This window comes from Elaeis guineensis, chromosome 12 (assembly GCF_000442705.2).
Source record: "Elaeis guineensis isolate ETL-2024a chromosome 12, EG11, whole genome shotgun sequence".
NCBI classification, from domain to species: Eukaryota; Viridiplantae; Streptophyta; class Magnoliopsida; order Arecales; family Arecaceae; genus Elaeis; species Elaeis guineensis.
The window spans coordinates 14,873,489-14,892,478 of NC_026004.2; the positions used below are offsets into that span (position 1 = coordinate 14,873,489).

At 37.5% G+C, this 18,990-nt stretch overlaps 2 protein-coding genes and 1 long non-coding RNA gene across 4 annotated transcripts; 1 reads left to right on the top strand and 2 right to left on the bottom strand.

The window, feature by feature from the left end:
• The first annotated feature begins 2,652 nt into the window (after positions 1-2,652).
• On the top strand, positions 2,653-6,505 carry LOC105055045 (cytokinin riboside 5'-monophosphate phosphoribohydrolase LOG1). The gene is made up of 7 exons (XM_010936742.3): positions 2,653-2,966; positions 3,177-3,274; positions 3,395-3,425; positions 3,588-3,687; positions 4,747-4,817; positions 4,984-5,127; positions 6,298-6,505. Exons 1-7 carry the CDS (start codon positions 2,823-2,825, stop codon positions 6,388-6,390), a joined length of 681 nt encoding a protein of 226 aa, XP_010935044.1. The 5' UTR covers positions 2,653-2,822; the 3' UTR covers positions 6,391-6,505.
• A 56-nt stretch (positions 6,506-6,561) lies between these two features.
• Positions 6,562-12,162, bottom strand: LOC140852929 (uncharacterized). Its single transcript, XR_012135958.1, has 3 exons — positions 8,010-12,162; positions 7,713-7,879; positions 6,562-7,105 (listed from the first exon to the last, which is right to left on the bottom strand). It is a non-coding gene; the product is annotated as an uncharacterized lncRNA (long non-coding RNA).
• A 3,383-nt stretch (positions 12,163-15,545) lies between these two features.
• On the bottom strand, positions 15,546-18,990 carry LOC105055043 (uncharacterized). Of its 2 annotated transcripts, none has more exons than XR_003802235.2 (4): positions 18,839-18,990; positions 16,993-17,886; positions 16,263-16,508; positions 15,546-15,930 (listed from the first exon to the last, which is right to left on the bottom strand). XR_003802235.2 is itself a non-coding variant. In XM_010936741.3 (4 exons), exons 2-3 carry the CDS (start codon positions 17,844-17,846, stop codon positions 16,334-16,336), a joined length of 1,029 nt encoding a protein of 342 aa, XP_010935043.1. In that variant the 5' UTR covers positions 17,847-17,886; positions 18,839-18,990; the 3' UTR covers positions 15,546-15,930; positions 16,287-16,333. The 2 variants fall into 2 exon arrangements, 1 of the variants encoding a protein (XP_010935043.1); XM_010936741.3 differs by having other exon boundaries at positions 16,287-16,508.

The window sequence follows — 18,990 nt, forward strand, 5'->3', positions numbered from 1 at the left end:
TCAACATATTATGTGAGAGAGTTACAACTAAACAACATGTTGGTAAAATATTAATGGGGCCTTTTCCAGTGGTCTCACCCCCTCTACTCAAATATTCAGATCTAGGTAATTATGGTATAGGTAAGCTTCTCTCCCAACTCTCTGTGTGTCTGTCTCTCTCAACAAAAATATATAAATCACATCAACAATCATTTTGCATAAATCTAATGGTTAACTGTATAAATCATCATCAATGAACAATAGCAGGTTGATGGTTGATCAAACACAATCATCACTAAATGCCAATTATATTTTGTATTCAAAATAACATAATGGTCTATTAATCTAGGTCATTGAGGATTTTTATTAGGTGACAGAACCTTTTTTTTTTTAATTCAAGCCGAAGCTTGATAACTTCAATTTGGATCAGATTGGGTCATTTTCAAGTCAAAAATGTGTCTAATTAATCCACCTGAAGCTGTAATAAAGATTGTGTACTCCACTAAGTTCTTATTTAATGTTTTTTATTTTTTTAATGGAAAGTAGTCCTCAAAATATTTTCATTTGATGTTCTATGTACTGAGACAAGATTTAATCTAGGGAGCTCCATTAGTTCCAAGTCAAATGAGACAAGGTTCATTAGTTATAAGTCATGATTCAAAGTGTCTAGAGAAATCATTATAAAATCAGCACCCAACCAAATAGAGAGAAAGTGATAGGTTTGGAAGTATGACTTAATGTTTGACTAGCTAGGGATAATCAAACTCCAAATGGAAACATTTTTGAGTGCATGAGAACAACAATTGGCAAAGAATGGAGTCTTTAGGAACCAATGCCAAAAATTGTGTTCCACAATTTGAGGTTCAAGTTTTACATTTGCATAATAAGTTTGGTGAGTGGGGGCACTCTTGATTATTTTCCGGATTCTCTCATCCATCTTCTGGCATATTCTCTTCAGGGTCTCCTTGAAATAAAATAAATGATATGTACCAAAGCTGCCTATCAAATTAACCCTATTGGAGGTGAGCTCTAATAAAGGCTATAATGAGGAGCAACAATGGTTGCCATATAGCTTTTTCATCTAATTGATGCATGACTATCAAGAGAGTCAATAAGCTAATTGGAGCATGACCAATAATACCCTAGTTGCTGGTGGAGGTGGATATCCTCATTTTCCTTGATTGATTTTTCCATCACATTTCTTCTAAAAAAAAATCCATCACATCAAATGTTTTATTATAGTGGAAAGGATGGAGCAATTCAATTATCCTTTCATCTTAAAAAAGTGTGGTTATCCATGAATTAGGAGTTGTCCTAGCCCGGTGACAGCCTCACTTCCTAGCAACCAAAGTTTAATCCAAGATTCCAGTCTTGGCTAGTGCATTACCATTTGTTTGGACATGGATATTGTAACCCGGGTAGGCCTTTCTCACTTCCTCTTTTTCTTTCAAAACAATTTAGAGTGCGAGGAGTCTATCACCATGATTGTCTTTATAAAAGAAACTAAAATGTCAAGAGATCTTTTTGTTGAGATCTTTTTGTTGAATACTTGGTTTTAGGACACAATCTATAAATTGAGATATACTTTTGTTCTTGATTTTGTTGCAAGAAGATTTTTTAAGAATAAGCATGAGAAATGATTTTTCTAATCAAAACTCATGCATTCATCTAGTTTTATAAATCATAATACTTGTATTAAACATGTATTGAAATTAAATAAAATGAGTGCAAGAAGAGTGGTCACAAGCTAGAATTCCATCTAAAAGGATTAGTCGGAAGATATTATTTGGACTTCTTGGTCTTGTATAAATATCCAAAATTTTTTCGACAAATAATTGATATGGGATGAATTTTTACATGCTCTCTCTATTTAAGATTTGATATCCTCACTAACCTAAAGATCCCAATCCATTCAAATTCAATCATAGATATCTCAAATTCAATTTATATCTGTATCGTATATATGAGCCATGGACTAAATACATTCTGATATCATTTGTCATAATTTAGAATCATATATAATAAAATTAACCAAAAAATAAATAAATAATATAAAATTAAATACAAGTCTGTAAAAATCATATGAGAGTAATTAAAAAACAGATTTTGACAAGACACTACCGAGTACCCCAAATTTTGTGAGCCCACTGAGTTTTTTTTTTATAATAAAAATTGGCTTGCTTAATTATGGGCTTTTCTCGTGTTTTAGCTAGCTACAGATGGGTAGGCACCCCCTAAAAAGTTCATGTGTTGAAAGAGTTCGCACCGGAAAAATGATGCTTCTATCATATTACTTTAAAAGAAAAAAAAAATTGAACTCCAAAATTATTACGATACTGGCGAGAAAAGTGACATTCAGCTAAGTTTAAGTAAGAAATATAAGAATCTAAACTCCAAAATATAATTTTCAAAAAAATTATGCTTCAGTATAAGAATCTAAACACAAATCCCTCCTTCGAGGTTAGGTAGCATCTGGTAGGGAGCAATCCTTGGTTGTGGATTCCCTTGCATACGGCCTGTGCAGAAGTTTAAGTTCAAGCTATCCATAGGCCTGCAATAAGAGGGTAATAGTGGTAAAAACAAAAAGCCACCGTACGGATGGCAGGTCAATTTCCCCTTAGAACAAAAAATAAAAATAAAACCTATTTCTCGAGGCTGTTCAATGGATTTATATAAAGCCCTCTTCTCCTTGCCAAACTTCCCCCCGGCCTCCTCGCATTGCAGACTTAGAGGAGAACAGGAAACTTCTCTCTTGCCCCACTTGTTAGATAGAGAGAGTTGTCAGAATCCATAGTTCACAGCCTTGTTCCTCTAGTTTAGAAACAGGATAAGAGATCATAGAGATGGAAGCCGAGGGAGAAGCTAAGGTGGCGATAAGCACAAAGAGATCAATCTCGCGGTTCAGACGTGTGTGTGTGTTCTGTGGGAGTAGCCCTGGGAAAAAGGCCAGCTACCAGCTCGCAGCCATTCAGCTTGGCAATGAATTGGTTATCACCTCTCTCTCTCTCTCTCTCTTCTTTCAAATAGATATTCTTTTCCATGGTTGAAGGGATGGAGGTGGGTTTTTTTAAGGCAAAGCCTGCATAAAAGTTGGAGACTGGCTTTATTTACTTAGTCTGTGTGAATTGCTATCTTGTTTGCTGATAAATCTTTTTTTTCCCCTTTTTTCCTTCTTATTTTATCATAAATGGTTTCAGGTAGAGAGGAACATAGATTTGGTCTATGGTGGAGGGAGTGTTGGTCTCATGGGTTTTGTCTCACAAGCCGCCCATAACGGTGGCTGCCATGTCTTGGGGTCTGTCTTCTCTCTCTCTCTCTCCCTCCATAATACGCATATATGTATGCATATATTATAAAATAAAATTTTTGAACATTATCTCTGACAAACTTGTGGGTTTCTGATGTTATAATGCAGGGTAATTCCTAGGACCCTAATGCCAAGAGAGGTATGGTAAACATTCTTCTCTCTCTTATTGTTATCTCTTGTTTTTTTTTTTTTTAAAAAAAAAAAAACAAAGTTTGGTCACCACCTATAGTGACCTTAATTATCCCCATGGATAGAGCTTGATAACTGAAGGATTCTGGTGGAAAAAAAAAAAAAAAATCAGATAACAGGAGAGACAGTAGGAGAGGTGAGAGCTGTCTCGGGCATGCACCAAAGGAAGGCCGAGATGGCACGGCAAGCTGATGCTTTCATCGCGCTCCCTGGTATGCATACCAAGCCCTCCCATATGCTTCCTAGTTTGCCATCATAATAATTGGTTATGCGGTACTCCACCTCGTGCTTTTGAGGATGTTAGATCTCAAGATCACCAAGTTCACTCCAAGAAAAAGTGCCTTCAATGATGAGTTCCATCAACTCATCTTACCTTTTCAATGATCTCCTTGTGGCCTGCTCCTTTATTGGGGTTCATTGGTACAGTAGTTGTGCCATCCTTCTCACAGTTTGGGATTCCTAAATTAAAAAGGAGCATGCTTGGGTAATCAAGGTTGCTCAACTAGTGCAAGTACACCCTTGTTGCTTGTACTATAGATGTATTCCATTTTTGTACTGCTATGAATACCAAAATCGATACATCAACTATTTGACTCATGACTCAGACAAGAAAAAGTTGATCATTTGCCTGATCATCAGTTTCCACTTCATTATCCATGAGTTCTTGCCACTGACATGGTGTTTGAGTGGTATAAAGATTCCCTTGCGAGTTGCATCAGCCCCTGAGGTCATACCAACTAATCTCCTCTTGCCACGTCAAAAGGAGCTGCATGGCATTAGTGGGGCCAAAAAAAAAAAAAACCATTCTTTGCTTGGCCCTTATCAAGGTCATCTCAACTTGGCTCATTAAACAAAAGCATAAATTGCAATGGTACTAATTAATGACTAAATGACTAGGACATGTAACAAAAGGGAAGGTGTACATTGTGTCCTTTTTTTTTTTTTTGGGTAAGAGAAGATGTATATTGTTTGATGTTACATATTAGCATATGAGACCATGGCTTAGCAGTTGCACTTCATTTTGTGAAGATTTTAGGTTCAAAGGCGACTCATGGGTCTTTCATCCACATAATTTTAATATTTATTTTTTTGAGATGATATGTGGTGCCCCCACCTTATTTATGCTCAAAATAAGGACATGACTTGATTATCAAAGAAATGACAAATGTATTGCTTCTGTTGCACTCTGAGTAGTAAAAATTCAAGGCAACTCCCTGCATTCTTATGGCATTCATGTTAACAAGATATTTTTGTGTGGATTGGGACCACAGGTGGCTACGGAACCTTAGAAGAACTCCTTGAGGTGATCACTTGGGCTCAGCTGGGTATCCATGACAAGCCGGTATACCCTTCCTTTCCTTTGCATGTAGTAATCACCATGGTTAAACCTTTTATTTGTTTTAATAATTATGTCCACCTCATTCACATAAAATATAGCTATAGCATCAATGTAATAGAGATATAAGACCGTTTTCACTCCTTGATCTAAAATTTATAATTTGTATCAGGTGGGTTTGTTGAATGTTGATGGGTACTACAACACCCTACTATCTTTCATCGACAAGGCCGTCGATGAGGGATTCATCGCACCCGCTGCTCGTCATATTATCATCTCTGCACAAACTGCCAATGAACTATTATCCAAACTCGAGGTGCGATTGAAGCCATGCTCTCTCTATCTCTCTTTGATAATTGCCTGCAACAACTAGTTACTAATTTATTGATTCCTAACATAATATTGATCTATGGTTAATTTTCATAAAAGAAAAGAACAAATTTGCAAACTACAAATCAATTCTCCAATGTAGTTTGAACTTTGTGATTTTTTAGCAACTCATGGGATAAAGAGTATTATGATCAAGTAATCATCCACTAAACCGTGAAGCTGAATGCGGCTTTATTAACAATCGTATAGCCAAAGATAGAAAAGAATTTGATTATCTAAATTTTTTTAGGAGCCATATGGAGGGGATGCCATCTCCAAGGTTGGAATTCTGAACTTCTCCAATGTGGAGAACAATAACAATCAGCTAAGCTAAAGCTGCTGATCAATAAATATGTATTAATTGAACATTTCATGCATATAGTGACTAACAAATGAAAGAACAGAGCCAGCATAAATTTTCTCCTCTTCTCTAGAAGGAGCCTGAGTGACAACTTTTTAATGCAGCACCGTAGGGGCTGTCCTATTGATGACCAATAGAAAAGCCATACCTGCATTTTTATGTGAAATTTCTACACCATCAAAGCATTTCTTTAAAGGCAAAAGAAAAAAAAGGTGATGTAGCTTTGCAAATGAAACACCGACACAAAGAAGTGTACCTAGCAGACATCCATTTTGTGGGGGCTCTGTCTGAATAAATCATGTGACAATCTTAGAAGTTGTGTCATTGTGTGGACCTCACACGACCAAGAACATACACAATAAATCATAGATAATAAATATAAATCATAGACCAAGGACATAACACATAAATGGTTCCTATTTTCATCAATGAAACACAGTAAATAGTCTCCTAACGATCAAATACTCAGGTAACGACTCTGAGGCACTGACAAAAGAGTGTCTTATTCCCGTTATATTCCCATAATATTGAGCTCCCTATCCTTTCCAAGATCAGGATTAGGAACACTGACAAGGTGTTCTTGCATATTGAATTATTGTATGTGGCATTGTTGGACAAGTTTATAAATCGTTGCGCATCGTCAGACTTATGATCAGAAGATTTAAGGGAGTAATTAGAAATTTAGATTAGTATCACTTGTCACTCATTTTTTGTATCCTTTTCCTTTTGATTGATAGAGATAAATTTTGCTTTCAGGAATATGTACCCAGGCATGAGGGGGTTGCGCCCAAGCTCAAGTGGGAAATGGAGCAATTAGGCCACTCTCGCAAGCCAGACATTGCCCGCTAACCATCTTGTATACATAACACCATCTATGATGTAATCTTTGTTCAATATTTTTTCTCCTCTAGTATAACCACTAAGACACTTATTAGCAAGCTATCTGGCTTTTTTTTTGCAGTAATGACTAATGTAGTATTACATCATCCTTTGTCTGGAAATTTTTTTCCCCTCATAGAAAATGTGCAAGAGATTAATGGAGGAGGATATGTTAGGTCATGCATCAGTGGCTCTGAGGTTACAAATATGGGACAGTGATATCTATATATAGGAAAACTGTGTGGATTAATCTTTCATTTAGGTCTCATTGAAATCAAGTATAACCCCTCTCCCTAACAAATAACCGCACCACTATGATTTTTTTGATCTATATAATTTTTAATTCTAAGATTAAACTCACGAACATGTCTAAGTTAAGACTCTGGGAGTGAGTTACTCGACTCATATGCTTCACATTCTCATGACTACCGTCTCGAATAAATTAAGCTGTTTGGCTATGCAGGAAGAGAAGATAGGAGCACTCTCCCAAAATTGAGCATGTATTCATCAAACAATATTAACAATAAAAAGAAATCGTTGACCACTTCGAGGGATCACACCCATCCATCTACCTCTTACATGCATTACGCATGCCCAAACTTATTGTTTGAAGAATGAAAACAAAGCTCCTTTGAACACATCTTCCATCATCTTACAATGCACAAATCCCAACTTCATAACCAACCTGACCCAAACATTTTGGCGTAGATGATCAGTTAATCTGCAAGAGAAATGCCTCCCTAGGAATGGGGGTTACCAGACTCATAGCTTTTAAGCCATCTAATGCAGTCCAAAACCTACACATGAACCCCATTTTGGGTGTGCTTGCTAAGCTAGCAAAGGATAGTTATGCAGTCCCTTTCCACCCATATATATATTAGTCTACCACAACCTTAGCCAAGAAAAGATGAACACCCTAGATGAGGTAATGAAACCATAATGACTAGTGAACCAGTGAATTGCCATTCGATAACTTTCAATTACCATGGATCTTGTGTAATAGAGTTTTTATATATGACATCGGCCATGCTTTGACAGCTTAACATTAGAACCAATACCCTACATCTTATACCCACTTCAATGCAATTACCTTCCCTTTCAAGATAAACATTGGAATTGTCCTATTTCCCAAATAATGATGTCCAAACATTGTCTATCATTGGTGTAGGACCAATGCAGAAGAGGGTAAGGACCACTTGGGGGTGGCACTCGTGAACATCTTTTGGCACAGACCTTATCCATTCCAATACAATGTATTATCAGAATTAAATGGAAGGAGGGAGACAACTTACCCTTGGATAAAAGAAAGACTTCCATCTGATGCTTGTTTATAGCAATCTTCCAAGTGCCTCCACTGATCATTAGAAGGGGAGAAAAATTTCAGATATCCTCCTATATGTATTGCATCTCCTTAACATTCCATGACAGTGGCCTGTCACAATCTCAACATCTCGCTACTCTTATTGTGGCAAAAAAAAAAAAAAGAAAGCTACTTTAGACCCTCAGAAAACTGCCACATACCAACTTGAGAACTACCCCCTTAGTACACACCAAAACGAACATAAAGAAACTCCGAATTCTTGTAGTACCTGTTTGTCCATGCCAACCACATGCAAGCAAAGATTGATCTTCTTTGTGTGCATATAGGGCTCCTCATTTGCATCGGCATTGGACGACCTGTCAAAAACACACAAGTGGCATCAGGTCCAAGACCTCTACATTGCTGAATCGTGTCGTAGATGGGTTAGATGAGAAAATGTTGGACATCTTTCTTCTTGAGTGGTCCTCTGGACCCTAATAATCCTCGGCAACATGATGCACTTGCTTGTTCTTTGAAAGACCAAATGCGCATCCAATTACCAACACTTTTTGTTCCATCTTCTCCTTATTCTGCACTCCAAGATCAGGGACTATTTTGTTGCACTTCATAATTGCAACCAGTGGTGCCACATCTCCTCCATCCAATAAGCATTCTGAGTTGTAGAAGCAAATTACCATTTGCCTCAAAAGGCTAAGATTCAAGAATATCTCAACCAAGCAAACTGATTTGGTTGTTATTAAGAAAGCACTTAGAATACTTGAACACCACCCATTAGCATTGTTACAACACATGACCTCACCAAAAATGCTAACTAGAAGATGTTATTTGGTTCTTTGGCCCTGTATAAGTATCTAAGATCTATCCACTTCATAGTTAATGTGAGACGAAAGAGATGCCTGCATTAGTCCTCACAGGAATGAAGGAGCCAACATGGAGGAAAAGCAAAGGCTTTATAGGAATGTTCAGATAAGGAAATCATAAAAACAAGCTGGATGTATAATATAAAGATAATTATGGCTATGGTAAATTGATCTTTTTCTAATCCAAACTTTTTCCAATCCAACCAAGGAATAAGAACTATGATGTGGAGTTCAATTAATCCAATAAGATCTCTGGGGATGTCTCAACACTCCACTGGTTTTTTATGAAAGCTTTGAGTGTCCTCAAACAGTGACTGGTCAACAAGAAGAAGCAGGCAAAACATGACCCAGAGAACCAGTCCACGATAACCAATCTTATGATGAGTCCTTTTTCTGTAGAGATGCATCTATATTCAATAGATATACATGAACATCCCACACTTCTGCAAATAAACACAAAGCTGAGGGGAATTAAATAAACATAAACTCAGATTCCATTTATAAACTGTCACATCCTATGAAATTGTTCTCATGATGAATGTCTGGAGAAAAAACTCAAGGACAAGGACCTCAGGGGCCACCCATTGGTTTTTGCAAGCTCAGTACTGGAGTTCAGTCAACCATATCCAGACATGAGGTCAGATTAACGGAGGGAAAGCAACCAGGAGATGTAACATAACACATCATTCAAAAGGATAAAACGACGGGCAAGAAGAGTTGATTGACTAGTTGGCTGCTTGGCACATGATATGTTTTTTGTCAGAAGAAAGGATTGACATAGATTGTTCAACAATCAATTTCCAGGAGCAACAACAAAGTGAATAATGCAATTTTTTAAAGCATAAGCCAATGAAAGGAAAGAACCATGCCACACTTAGATAAAGGACCATTGATTACAGGTTTTTTTCATCCCCATCTGCTTTTGGGGTGCAAGGAACATAAAATCGAGTTCCAATAGGAGGATCCTACAGCCCTATTGTCTAGAAATAAGGGTTTAAAGAAATAAGCTTAAAATACTAGACTACAAAATAAGAAAAACAATAATAACTCCAGATGTTATATTACTAATTTCCCAATAATTTTAACTGGATTGAATTTTTCAAATATACTAGTTTATGACCCTATGCCATGCATGGGATGTAATTTTTTCGTGAAGAGATTTTATTTTATTGATTTATTAATATCTATTCTATATACATCTCAAAAATAATTAAAATAATGAAAAATATATTTTATGCATAGTGTAGGTTATAAATAGAGGCTGTGCATCTCAATTTATCATGAGCCAATAAATAGATGCGTGAATTTGGATGAACCGTCAACTGAGGTGCTCAACAAGGAGAGGGAGGAGCGGTGGAGCGTGGGGGAGAAGGGATGATCCATAGGCCAAGGAACTGAGAGGCCGCGGCAATCATGATAACACAAAATAATTAAAATAATAAAAAAACTGTAGTTTGTGCATTGCGTGGATGATAAGTCATCAGACAAACCTTGTGAAGATTGACGACCCTGATTCCGTGAAATTCCTTCATAAATCCATCATTTCTTACTATTTTTATCTTTAACTATTTTTAAACCTTTTTATTTCTCCTCCATCTTTTTCGATTCTCTCCTCACACACCCATCAAAGTCATTATGATTGGAACAAATATCTGTGTAGTTTCATAAAAGCCAGCAAAATACTAATATACTGATCATCTATGTATTTTATTTTATTTATCTATTCTATTATATAGAATAATTTTGTTTTATTCATCTATTCTATATGTATTTCAAAAATAATTATCATAATAAAAAACTATATTTTATGTATAGTGTGGAGATCAATGACTCTGATTCCATGAAGCCCCTAAACACATCATTTTCTACTATTTTTATCTTTAATTATTTTTAAACATTTCTATCTCTCCTTTCGCTTCTCCTTCAATCCTCTCCTTACACATCCTCTAACTCTCCCAATAGCAGAGCTGACAATATTGCTCGTCGGCCACCACTACCAGTAGCATCTTCGAGCTCGAGATGAAATAAAAATATAATAATGTAGTGATAGGCAATGGCCTTATGAGATACCGATCATAAATCGGTTGGTGAGCGTGCCTCCAACTGATGCCTCGCAAGATATTTAAACTTTAGAAATGGAGAAAATTTTTTTATTTTTCTGATATTGAAATTTTGGAGATCTAAACTTTAAAAATTTTTTCTTTTAAAAAAATTAGAAATCTAAACTTTCAAAATCTTTTTTCTTATTTTTCTTTTTCTCTTTTCTCTTTTTCTTTTTTTCTTTCTTTTTCTTTCTTCCTTCTTCTTCGTAATAATTCATCATTATTATCCTCTTTTTTAGAATAATCAAGGATCTCATGAAATCTTTTTTTTTCTTTTTTTCTCTTTTCTCTTTTTCTTTTTTAAAAAATCTTTTTTCCTTTTTTTTCTTTTCACTTTTCCCTTTTTCTTTTTTTCTTTCTTTTTCTTTCTTCCTTCTTCTTTACGGGTACCCACTTCCCCTCCTCATCACGCCGCCAGCCCCAACAGCCACCACAACGATCGTTGCGGCCGCGATCATCATTGTCCTGATCGAAGCTGCGGCCGAACCTGCCCCTGCCTCCTTTCTTTCTTCCTTCTTCACGGGTACCCACTTCTCCTCGTCGCACCGCCCACCCTGACGGCCACCGCAACAATCACTGCGGCCGCGGGTGCCGCTACCCTGATTGAAGCTGCGGCCGAACCCGCCCCTATCTCCACCTCTCTCCGCCATGAATGAGGATGTCCACGCCCTTGCTTCTCTCTCCTAGGTCCGAACCCGAGCCGCCTCCATTGTCACCACCAACCTCCGCCTCAAGTCCTTCGAACTTTGGTACCTCCCTCCCAGCCGCCCCCCTCGGCTTCCTCCCTCTACCGCTCACACCGCCACAACTCGCACAAAAATCTGTATGCTCGAGAAAAACCCCAATCAGAACCTCAGAAACCCCTCCAATTTCTGTAGGTGCGACGATGGTAAGGAAGGAGGTGATGTAGCATGAGAGCTCCCAGTCCTCCCACTTCCACGACTCCCCTAGCAGTGATGGCGTCCGATTGAAGAGGCATCCATTCGGCCGCTTCTATGTCTCCTAGCTCATCCACGCCTTTGCCATTCTCTCCTAGGTCTGAACCCGCGCCTCCTCCATCATTGCCACCAACCTCCACCTCAAGTCCTCTGAAATCCAGCACCTCCCTCCCAGCCGCCCCCCTGCGCTTCCTCTCTCTACTGCTCACACCGCCATAACTCGCACAAAAACTTGCTCGAGAAAAATCCCAACCGGAACCTAAGAAACCCCTCCAATCTTTATGGGCTCTCGATGCGATTTTCCTTTCCCGTGAGAATTGCGACGTGTCCGTTAGTGCAGGATGGGGGTGGCGGAAGAGGAGCGCTCATAAGATCTCTCTGCTGAATGCCCTCTAAATCGTTGATCTTTTTTCTTCCAACAACATGTGGCGACCTTTTCTCCTTTTCTGAGGACACGAGGCGGATGGAGGCCTCTCCACTGAGAGGCCTCCTTTTTAATATATATATATATATATATATATATATATATATATATATATGATGTAAGATTTGGTCCGGCATGAATATAGTACCATAAAGCAAAAAATCAAAAGCTTTTGAACATTAATGGCCTGAAAATCACCAGACAGCCTTTAAGCATTAACCCTGAAGACAAAGGAAGCCGCATGATGGCTCTGACAGAACTCTATGCCTTAAAATAGGCCATCACTTCATATATGATCACGAGAAGCCACTTAAATTGATCTTCATCCATGTAGTAGTTGGTGAAATTAATCCACAAATAAGTTTCTTCAACAACTTATTCTTACATAATGCATTTAATTGCTAAGCAAACAATTCCTCATTCATTAGCTTCTTCGTAAGCTTATTCATTTGCTAAATTTAATATGATTAGCATCAGACTAAAGAAGCAAATGCAAATATTCAAATACATGGTCTGGTGTCAGAGGTAATGCTGCAAAAATTCATCATAATACCATGCACCTAATAGATGATTGCTAATTGAACAACTTAAGCCAACGAAATTCTCACACGGTCCTCACATTTAAGAAAGAAAACAAAGTTCTAGATGTAATTTAAACTGTAAATCTATCATCATGAAAAGTTATTAGGATAAATAAAAACAAAGCTTTAGAATAGGAAAAATAAACATATTCTTATAATTTTTCATCACTATCTAATGGATCAAAATTCTCAATAATCGTAAACTTTGGATTTTCAAACTCTTAACATCCTTCTGATCTCTAGTTTTGAATTACCCATGAATACAAGAAGACGCAGGATATAACTTGGGCATTTTCATATGACATTCCATTTACTGACACCAAATACCCCATCAACCATGCATGGTCATGTTACATAACCGATTTATTACCTCATTTCTGAGTCAAGCTCATATTACACTCCTTTTAGACTGAAACGTGTTATATTCAGAATATTCAAGTTCCCAACATCATGAATTATATAATGTTTTTGGTCTATATTTCAATTGTTAGTAACTAATACTATATCAATGATCGTATAAAAGCTAAACACATGAATGAATAATAAACTAAAACATCAAAGATTTAGTAAGACTATAAAGGAAACAGTCATTGCAGAAAAATAATTTCCTTCTATTATAAAACAAACCGAGATATATTGCGAATAAATTTGCTTTGTATGTCATTTAGCTAGTGAATATTATAACTATAAATGGCCTGCAACCACAGTAAAGATACTTAGGCCTTTGTTCACTTAATTTGATTATCCTTGAAGATAGGTATCATGATTGTGCCAAGAATAAGCAGATACTATGCATAGGATATCCGATACATATCTAGTAGTCAAGAATAATTATGCATCTTTAGTGAAAAAAAAATAATTATGCATAATAGAATAAAGCATCTTAATGCTTGTGGAAGGATAAAAATACTAATAGACCATATACCAATACTATGACACTTCCGGGTACAATCAGGAATACAATATTAACAGGTAAGGTCAAGATTATAACTAAAGCATGTATAATTGAAACCTAAAATGATTAGCCTATAAGGATTGATACACAAGCATGTTTATTATGTTCATATTATTCCACAACCCAGTGGGAAAGGAGGAGGATGGGGGAACATAAGCCCAATGGTAAAGAGTAGCATGATGAGAACAATAGCATAAAGCGCAATGCAACATTTTAAACATCTTGAAGCATGTTCACTAATATTTGCTTTCAATGAACCATTTAGCACAAACTTTTTATGGCGCTTCTCTTGTCTTAGCCATGACCTCCCCTTTAGTCTTGATTTATATAAATTCCAAGAAAGAAATGGGGTGGCAGCAGCGGCGGCACATAATACTAATAATAATATCACATCACTTACCAAGTATGTTGAAACTAGTTTTAACAAGATTGCTTACATACACTCACATAGGAAAAGTGTGAACCATTCATGATATGATCATTCCATATCAAACATTATCTCGAGGTTGCCTGCCTCTTGCACTAGAATGCAGTACCAAACACATTGCAAAAGAATAAACAATGATTGAACCACCGAAAGGATACTTACATGCAAGAAAAAAGGGAAAACAACCACAGCCTAAAACACAGAAATCTAACTGACCAAAATAATAAGAACATAAAAATGTATAAAAATGAAGCATTGCCAAAAAGCCCAAAACTAAAACCAGCATTCACCAAACTGACCCAAACCAAGTAGTTCAGCCTGTACTGAACCAAACCAACACCAAATTGGGACGGTTTGGTTTAGAAACCTCCCCTCACTTTGATGGCTCAAGAGCTTCCGAGAGGGCTCTTGCCCTCTCACTCACTCGCTCCATCTTGCCCCCTTCTTCGATGCTGCAACGCCAACCGAAACCGTCGCCCTTTAAGTCCCTCTTCTTCTACCTCTCCCTCTATAAAACACCTCTCTCCCCCCTCCCTCCTCTCTCTTCCTCCCTCTCCTTCTCCCTCTCCCCTCTCTTCATAAGACCCTCTCTCTCCCCCCCTCCCTATCCCTCCCTTGTCCTCTCTCTTCCTCCCTCTCCCTCCCTATGGTTGGGCATGCCCCAACTTGGTATGATACATCCCCTTACCATATTGAACCGGTCACCAACTGCTAAGAGGTTCGATCAGTTTGGTGAACCTTGACTAAATTACTACAAAACTAACTGAAACCTCAAAAAGCAAGATGGCAATACATGATACTAAGTTGTTTCATCTTTTCTTTTGAATGGTTAGCCTTCTAGAATTGCCAATGGGCTAAAAAGGCCTGGAGGCTATGGCATGTGGCAATCTGGATGCAAGCTCAGATTTTCCCCTAGGCTCCATATGTGCTGAAGCTTCAAATAGTGCCAGCTAGGACCAGCAGACGAGGCTAGCCAGGCACATGTTCAAGCCTAGCCTGACAAACACCTATGCTAGAGCCAAGTTCAGACCCAAGTTTCATGTTGCACTTGGCTCAAGCAAAAGCTTCCAACCCTACGCTAAAACTAGCTTGGCCTATTGACACCTTCCATCCCTCCCTTGAAAATCTTAAGCCCACCCACCCTAGGTGAAGGCAAGACTGATCTATGGTCCATTGGCACTCTACCAAGAGACTTTACCAACTGGCCAGTTATATGATGGAAATGCCCAGCAGAATAAAACCATGTTTGGTCCGGTTATATGCAGATTCCTAATCACTGTATAACTCTGAGAATAGGTGTCATGAACAAGGCAAGTAAAATTGAAAAGGTAAAAATAATATAGCAGGAAAATTACAGAAACAGCACAAGTAGGCATTCTTTTTTAAGTATGTTTAGAGATACCATAATGAATCCTTGCTGGTTCTGTCCATATAAAACCAGTAAAAATTGGATAGATGACCAGTAAATGAGCAGTTGGGTTTCATACAAAGCATAGTTTGAAAGAAAAACCACACAATTTACAGGACACATTTTATTGAAAACTTTCACACAAAGGTTCCAGTGTTCTCATACTATCCTTGGCACACAGGCTATCAACATGGAACACCAATAAAAATTGATCTAACTAACAGAAGATAAAGATTTCCCTTTTTTGCTTTGTCTTATTAAGTATAAGACAGATATGTCACATAACCCAAGAGCAAACAAAAGACTACACAATTGAGATAGGCTGTTTTCTTCAACAAATGACAGCAGGTTTTATGTTATTCCAAAGGTTTAGAAGTTTAGGAACTACTCGGTGGCCATCCGAGATTCAATTGAAAAGGAAAGGCAAGCCATAAATACAAGCATGTCCATGTATCCTCGAAAATGATTGTCTCGCTTCTCCACCTCTCGTGAACCTAAGTCATTAAACAACTGATGATTAGGTATGAACTTTTTCACTTGAGTCAAAAAGGTTTACAAACCATACCTTCCTATAAGCATAACTGAACACCTAGCACATAAATGAAGGATCACAGCAGGAATATACTTCTATATGACAAGATTTCAACTGTGTGAATGAATTAAAGGGTACTAATTTTGATAAGAAACAACTAATCTGCCATGCAGACCTACTACTACTTTGAGTTTCAATAATTCTTGTTTCATGTATTAGATGCAGGTTCACTAACCCTTATGTAGAACTTGCTAGTACTGGAAGAATCTTACTTGCAAAGGAAAAAGCCAATACCCAATGAAATCCAAGGAGCTTTACCATTATAAGGCAATCTTTGGTTTGAAAAATGGAAGGTAAATGATGAACTAAATGTTAGAATTATTCAATGCCATGAACTTGCACTGTTCATTCATGGCCAGCAATTGTGCCTCCTTCTTGTCCAACAGAGCTCTCAGACTAACATTCTCCTCCATGAGCTTCTGAACTTCAGCCTCTTTCTGCATCTTCTCATTCTCCAGATGAGTGGTCTTGACAAGTAGCCTGTTCCATGCAACAATTTGAATTTGTTATCAAATTATCCTATGCATACAAACTTCCAGATAATTTTTTTAAAAAAATATATATGGACAAATGTACTTAATATATGCTTTTTTGACATTTATTTATTGCCTATAGATGATTAGGTGCTCAGTAACACACACAACTAGGAAAACAACAGTTCTGCAAATTTATGTAATTGTAACGTTGGTTTTGCATAATAACTCAGATGGCAAGGACAGATATCCATGCATTATAAGGTAGATCCATTCTAGGATCTTGCATTCAAAAGTTTTAAGTTCATGGATGATGCAGATAAGTTAAAAATTTTGGTTGTGGAGCAAATTTTTGTAAGTAACCAAAATGGATCAAATTTAGATTCTTATGTTGGGTTCTGTTATGCTGAATTCCAGCTAAAATTTAACTCTTATTTCTTTAAATGTTTAAAACAGTAACTCTGGGTCAAGTAACATACAACAAAAGCTACCTGTCAAAAAGTTTCTCAATTGTCTGAAATTGCTTCTCTGATGAAAGAAGGGTTTCTCTGACACTGATGAGGCTGCTAACATAGGATCTCAGTGATTCAAAATCCTGCTTCAAACGACAAAGCTCCTGTTCATTTTCTGCAGATCGTTGTCGTTGTCTAGATGTTTCTTGCACCATATCTTCAACCTTCTGCCGCATTTCAATCAAAACATTATTTGTACCCACTGCAAACTTCTCCATCTCTCCAACTTTTGCTGACAAGCTCTCAATTTGGAGTGTTTCCTTTTTAATTTCTTCCAAACCAAACTTCACTTTTTCTTTTTCTCTAGCAGCTTCAGTTTCTGCCATTATAACCCTCTTAACAAGAGATTCCATAACATCTGTTACAACATGAACTGACTTCAATACATAGCCAATATATGCTCTGTCATTAGCATCAACAGATCCAAGGTCAATGCTACCTGCCAAATGCATCTCCTCATCTGAACTTTCAAAAGAAGAAAGATCAATATCCTTAGACCAACCAGACAATGGTATGCCATGCTTGTCAATAAACCCTACCCCCTCTTGATGTTTAATCCCACATGAAGTATAGGCTAAATGAGGAACAGCCATAACTTTCGCCTTTGATTTCAGGTAGGTCAGCAATGTTGTGGTAGCGTTGACTCTGTGCCAAAGAAATTCTAACTCTTTGTTCCCTTCATCCTCAGAACATTGGATGTTAGCCTTAACCTCCAAAATTTTTTCTTGTAAAGTTTCAACTTGAGATTGATGCCATTCCAACTCCTGCTTCCAAGTGATGTTTGTCTCATTGAGCTGACTCAACAACTCACTATCTGCAATTTCATTCTCCATAACCTCTTTCTATAGCGTGGCACAGCAAGACCCGTACAGTCTGAACAAGAGATAATGATAAATTAAGATAATAAAATAATCAAAGAGAGAAGGGAATGGCTGAATTAATTAACCTTTACCCATGTCCATTTGATAAACGATCTTTCCTGACTTCAACAGAGAAAAAAATGCACAGAAACCAAGTACCAGTCACACATACAGCATAGAAATTCTAGTCATGCAGACAAGGCAGCCTAATGGGCAGGTCAAAAGCTTTATTTAGCATGTAAAAGAAAGAAGAAAGACTCAAGTCAAGAAGTTTGTATCTAATCATCAGTTGCTTTATGAATTAGGTTCCTTAGACAATTTGAAGAATATGAATAATGTCGATAATTCCTGCTACAATTCAAGTGAAAATAGTTGAATTACATCAAAGTTTCAAAATGGCACAAGCTTCACCCCTATTGATCATGTAGCAATTTAGATACACATTCTAAACCTAATGTCAATGTACATGTTTGTACGTAGAACAGAAGTGAGATCCATGGGCAGCACCTAAGCATGTATTTGAATGGAAAGGAAAAGGCTTTTGTACCAGCTCATCGAAAAACAATATAAGACCTTCCACTCAACACTCTTACTTCCATAAAATAATTTCTCATTGACACATAACTGTACAAGAAAACCATACAGCCAAAGAGAATATGAATCAGAATTGCCAAATGAAAACAAAAACTCCCAATATAATCAATTAAGAACGATGAAAGATGACAATTTGAGAACTCCTGAACATCGAATGAAAACATATAAACCCTAATCACTCCAGAATAGCTCCGCATTACCCCGTTCCAAAATCTAAAGAGCTATAAACCATTTCGTTACAGAGAACCCTTGAATTCATAAAACTCTAGCCCTAGTTTTGCGACGACTTCCAACATTGTACAAGAAAACGATCGATTGGAAGGAGAAAAAAAAAAAATCAAACCGAGGCCTAAATATTCGCAAATTGGTACCTTCGGATTGCGGGAAGACGGAGGCGTCGGTCTGCTGTCGCCCACTCCCTTCCCCTTCTCTTTTATTCTATTCCTTGGTTTGGTGGGCTGCGTGGGGGATGAGACGGATGTGATGGCTTTGTCCCCAGTAACGAACCAAACATGGCATCAGA

Coding starts and splice junctions, on each gene's coding strand:
- LOC105055045 (XM_010936742.3), top strand. CDS start 2,823: ATGGAAGCCGAGGGAGAAGCTAAGGTGGCGATAAGCACAAAGAGATCA. Junction 2,967..3,176: donor TTCAGCTTGGCAATGAATTG/GTTATCACCTCT, acceptor AAATGGTTTCAG/GTAGAGAGGAACATAGATTT. Junction 3,426..3,587: donor GGACCCTAATGCCAAGAGAG/GTATGGTAAACA, acceptor AAAAAAAATCAG/ATAACAGGAGAGACAGTAGG.
- LOC105055043 (XM_010936741.3), bottom strand. CDS start 17,846: ATGGAGAATGAAATTGCAGATAGTGAGTTGTTGAGTCAGCTCAATGAG. Junction 16,509..16,992: donor ATTGAGAAACTTTTTGACAG/GTAGCTTTTGTT, acceptor TGCATGGAACAG/GCTACTTGTCAAGACCACTC.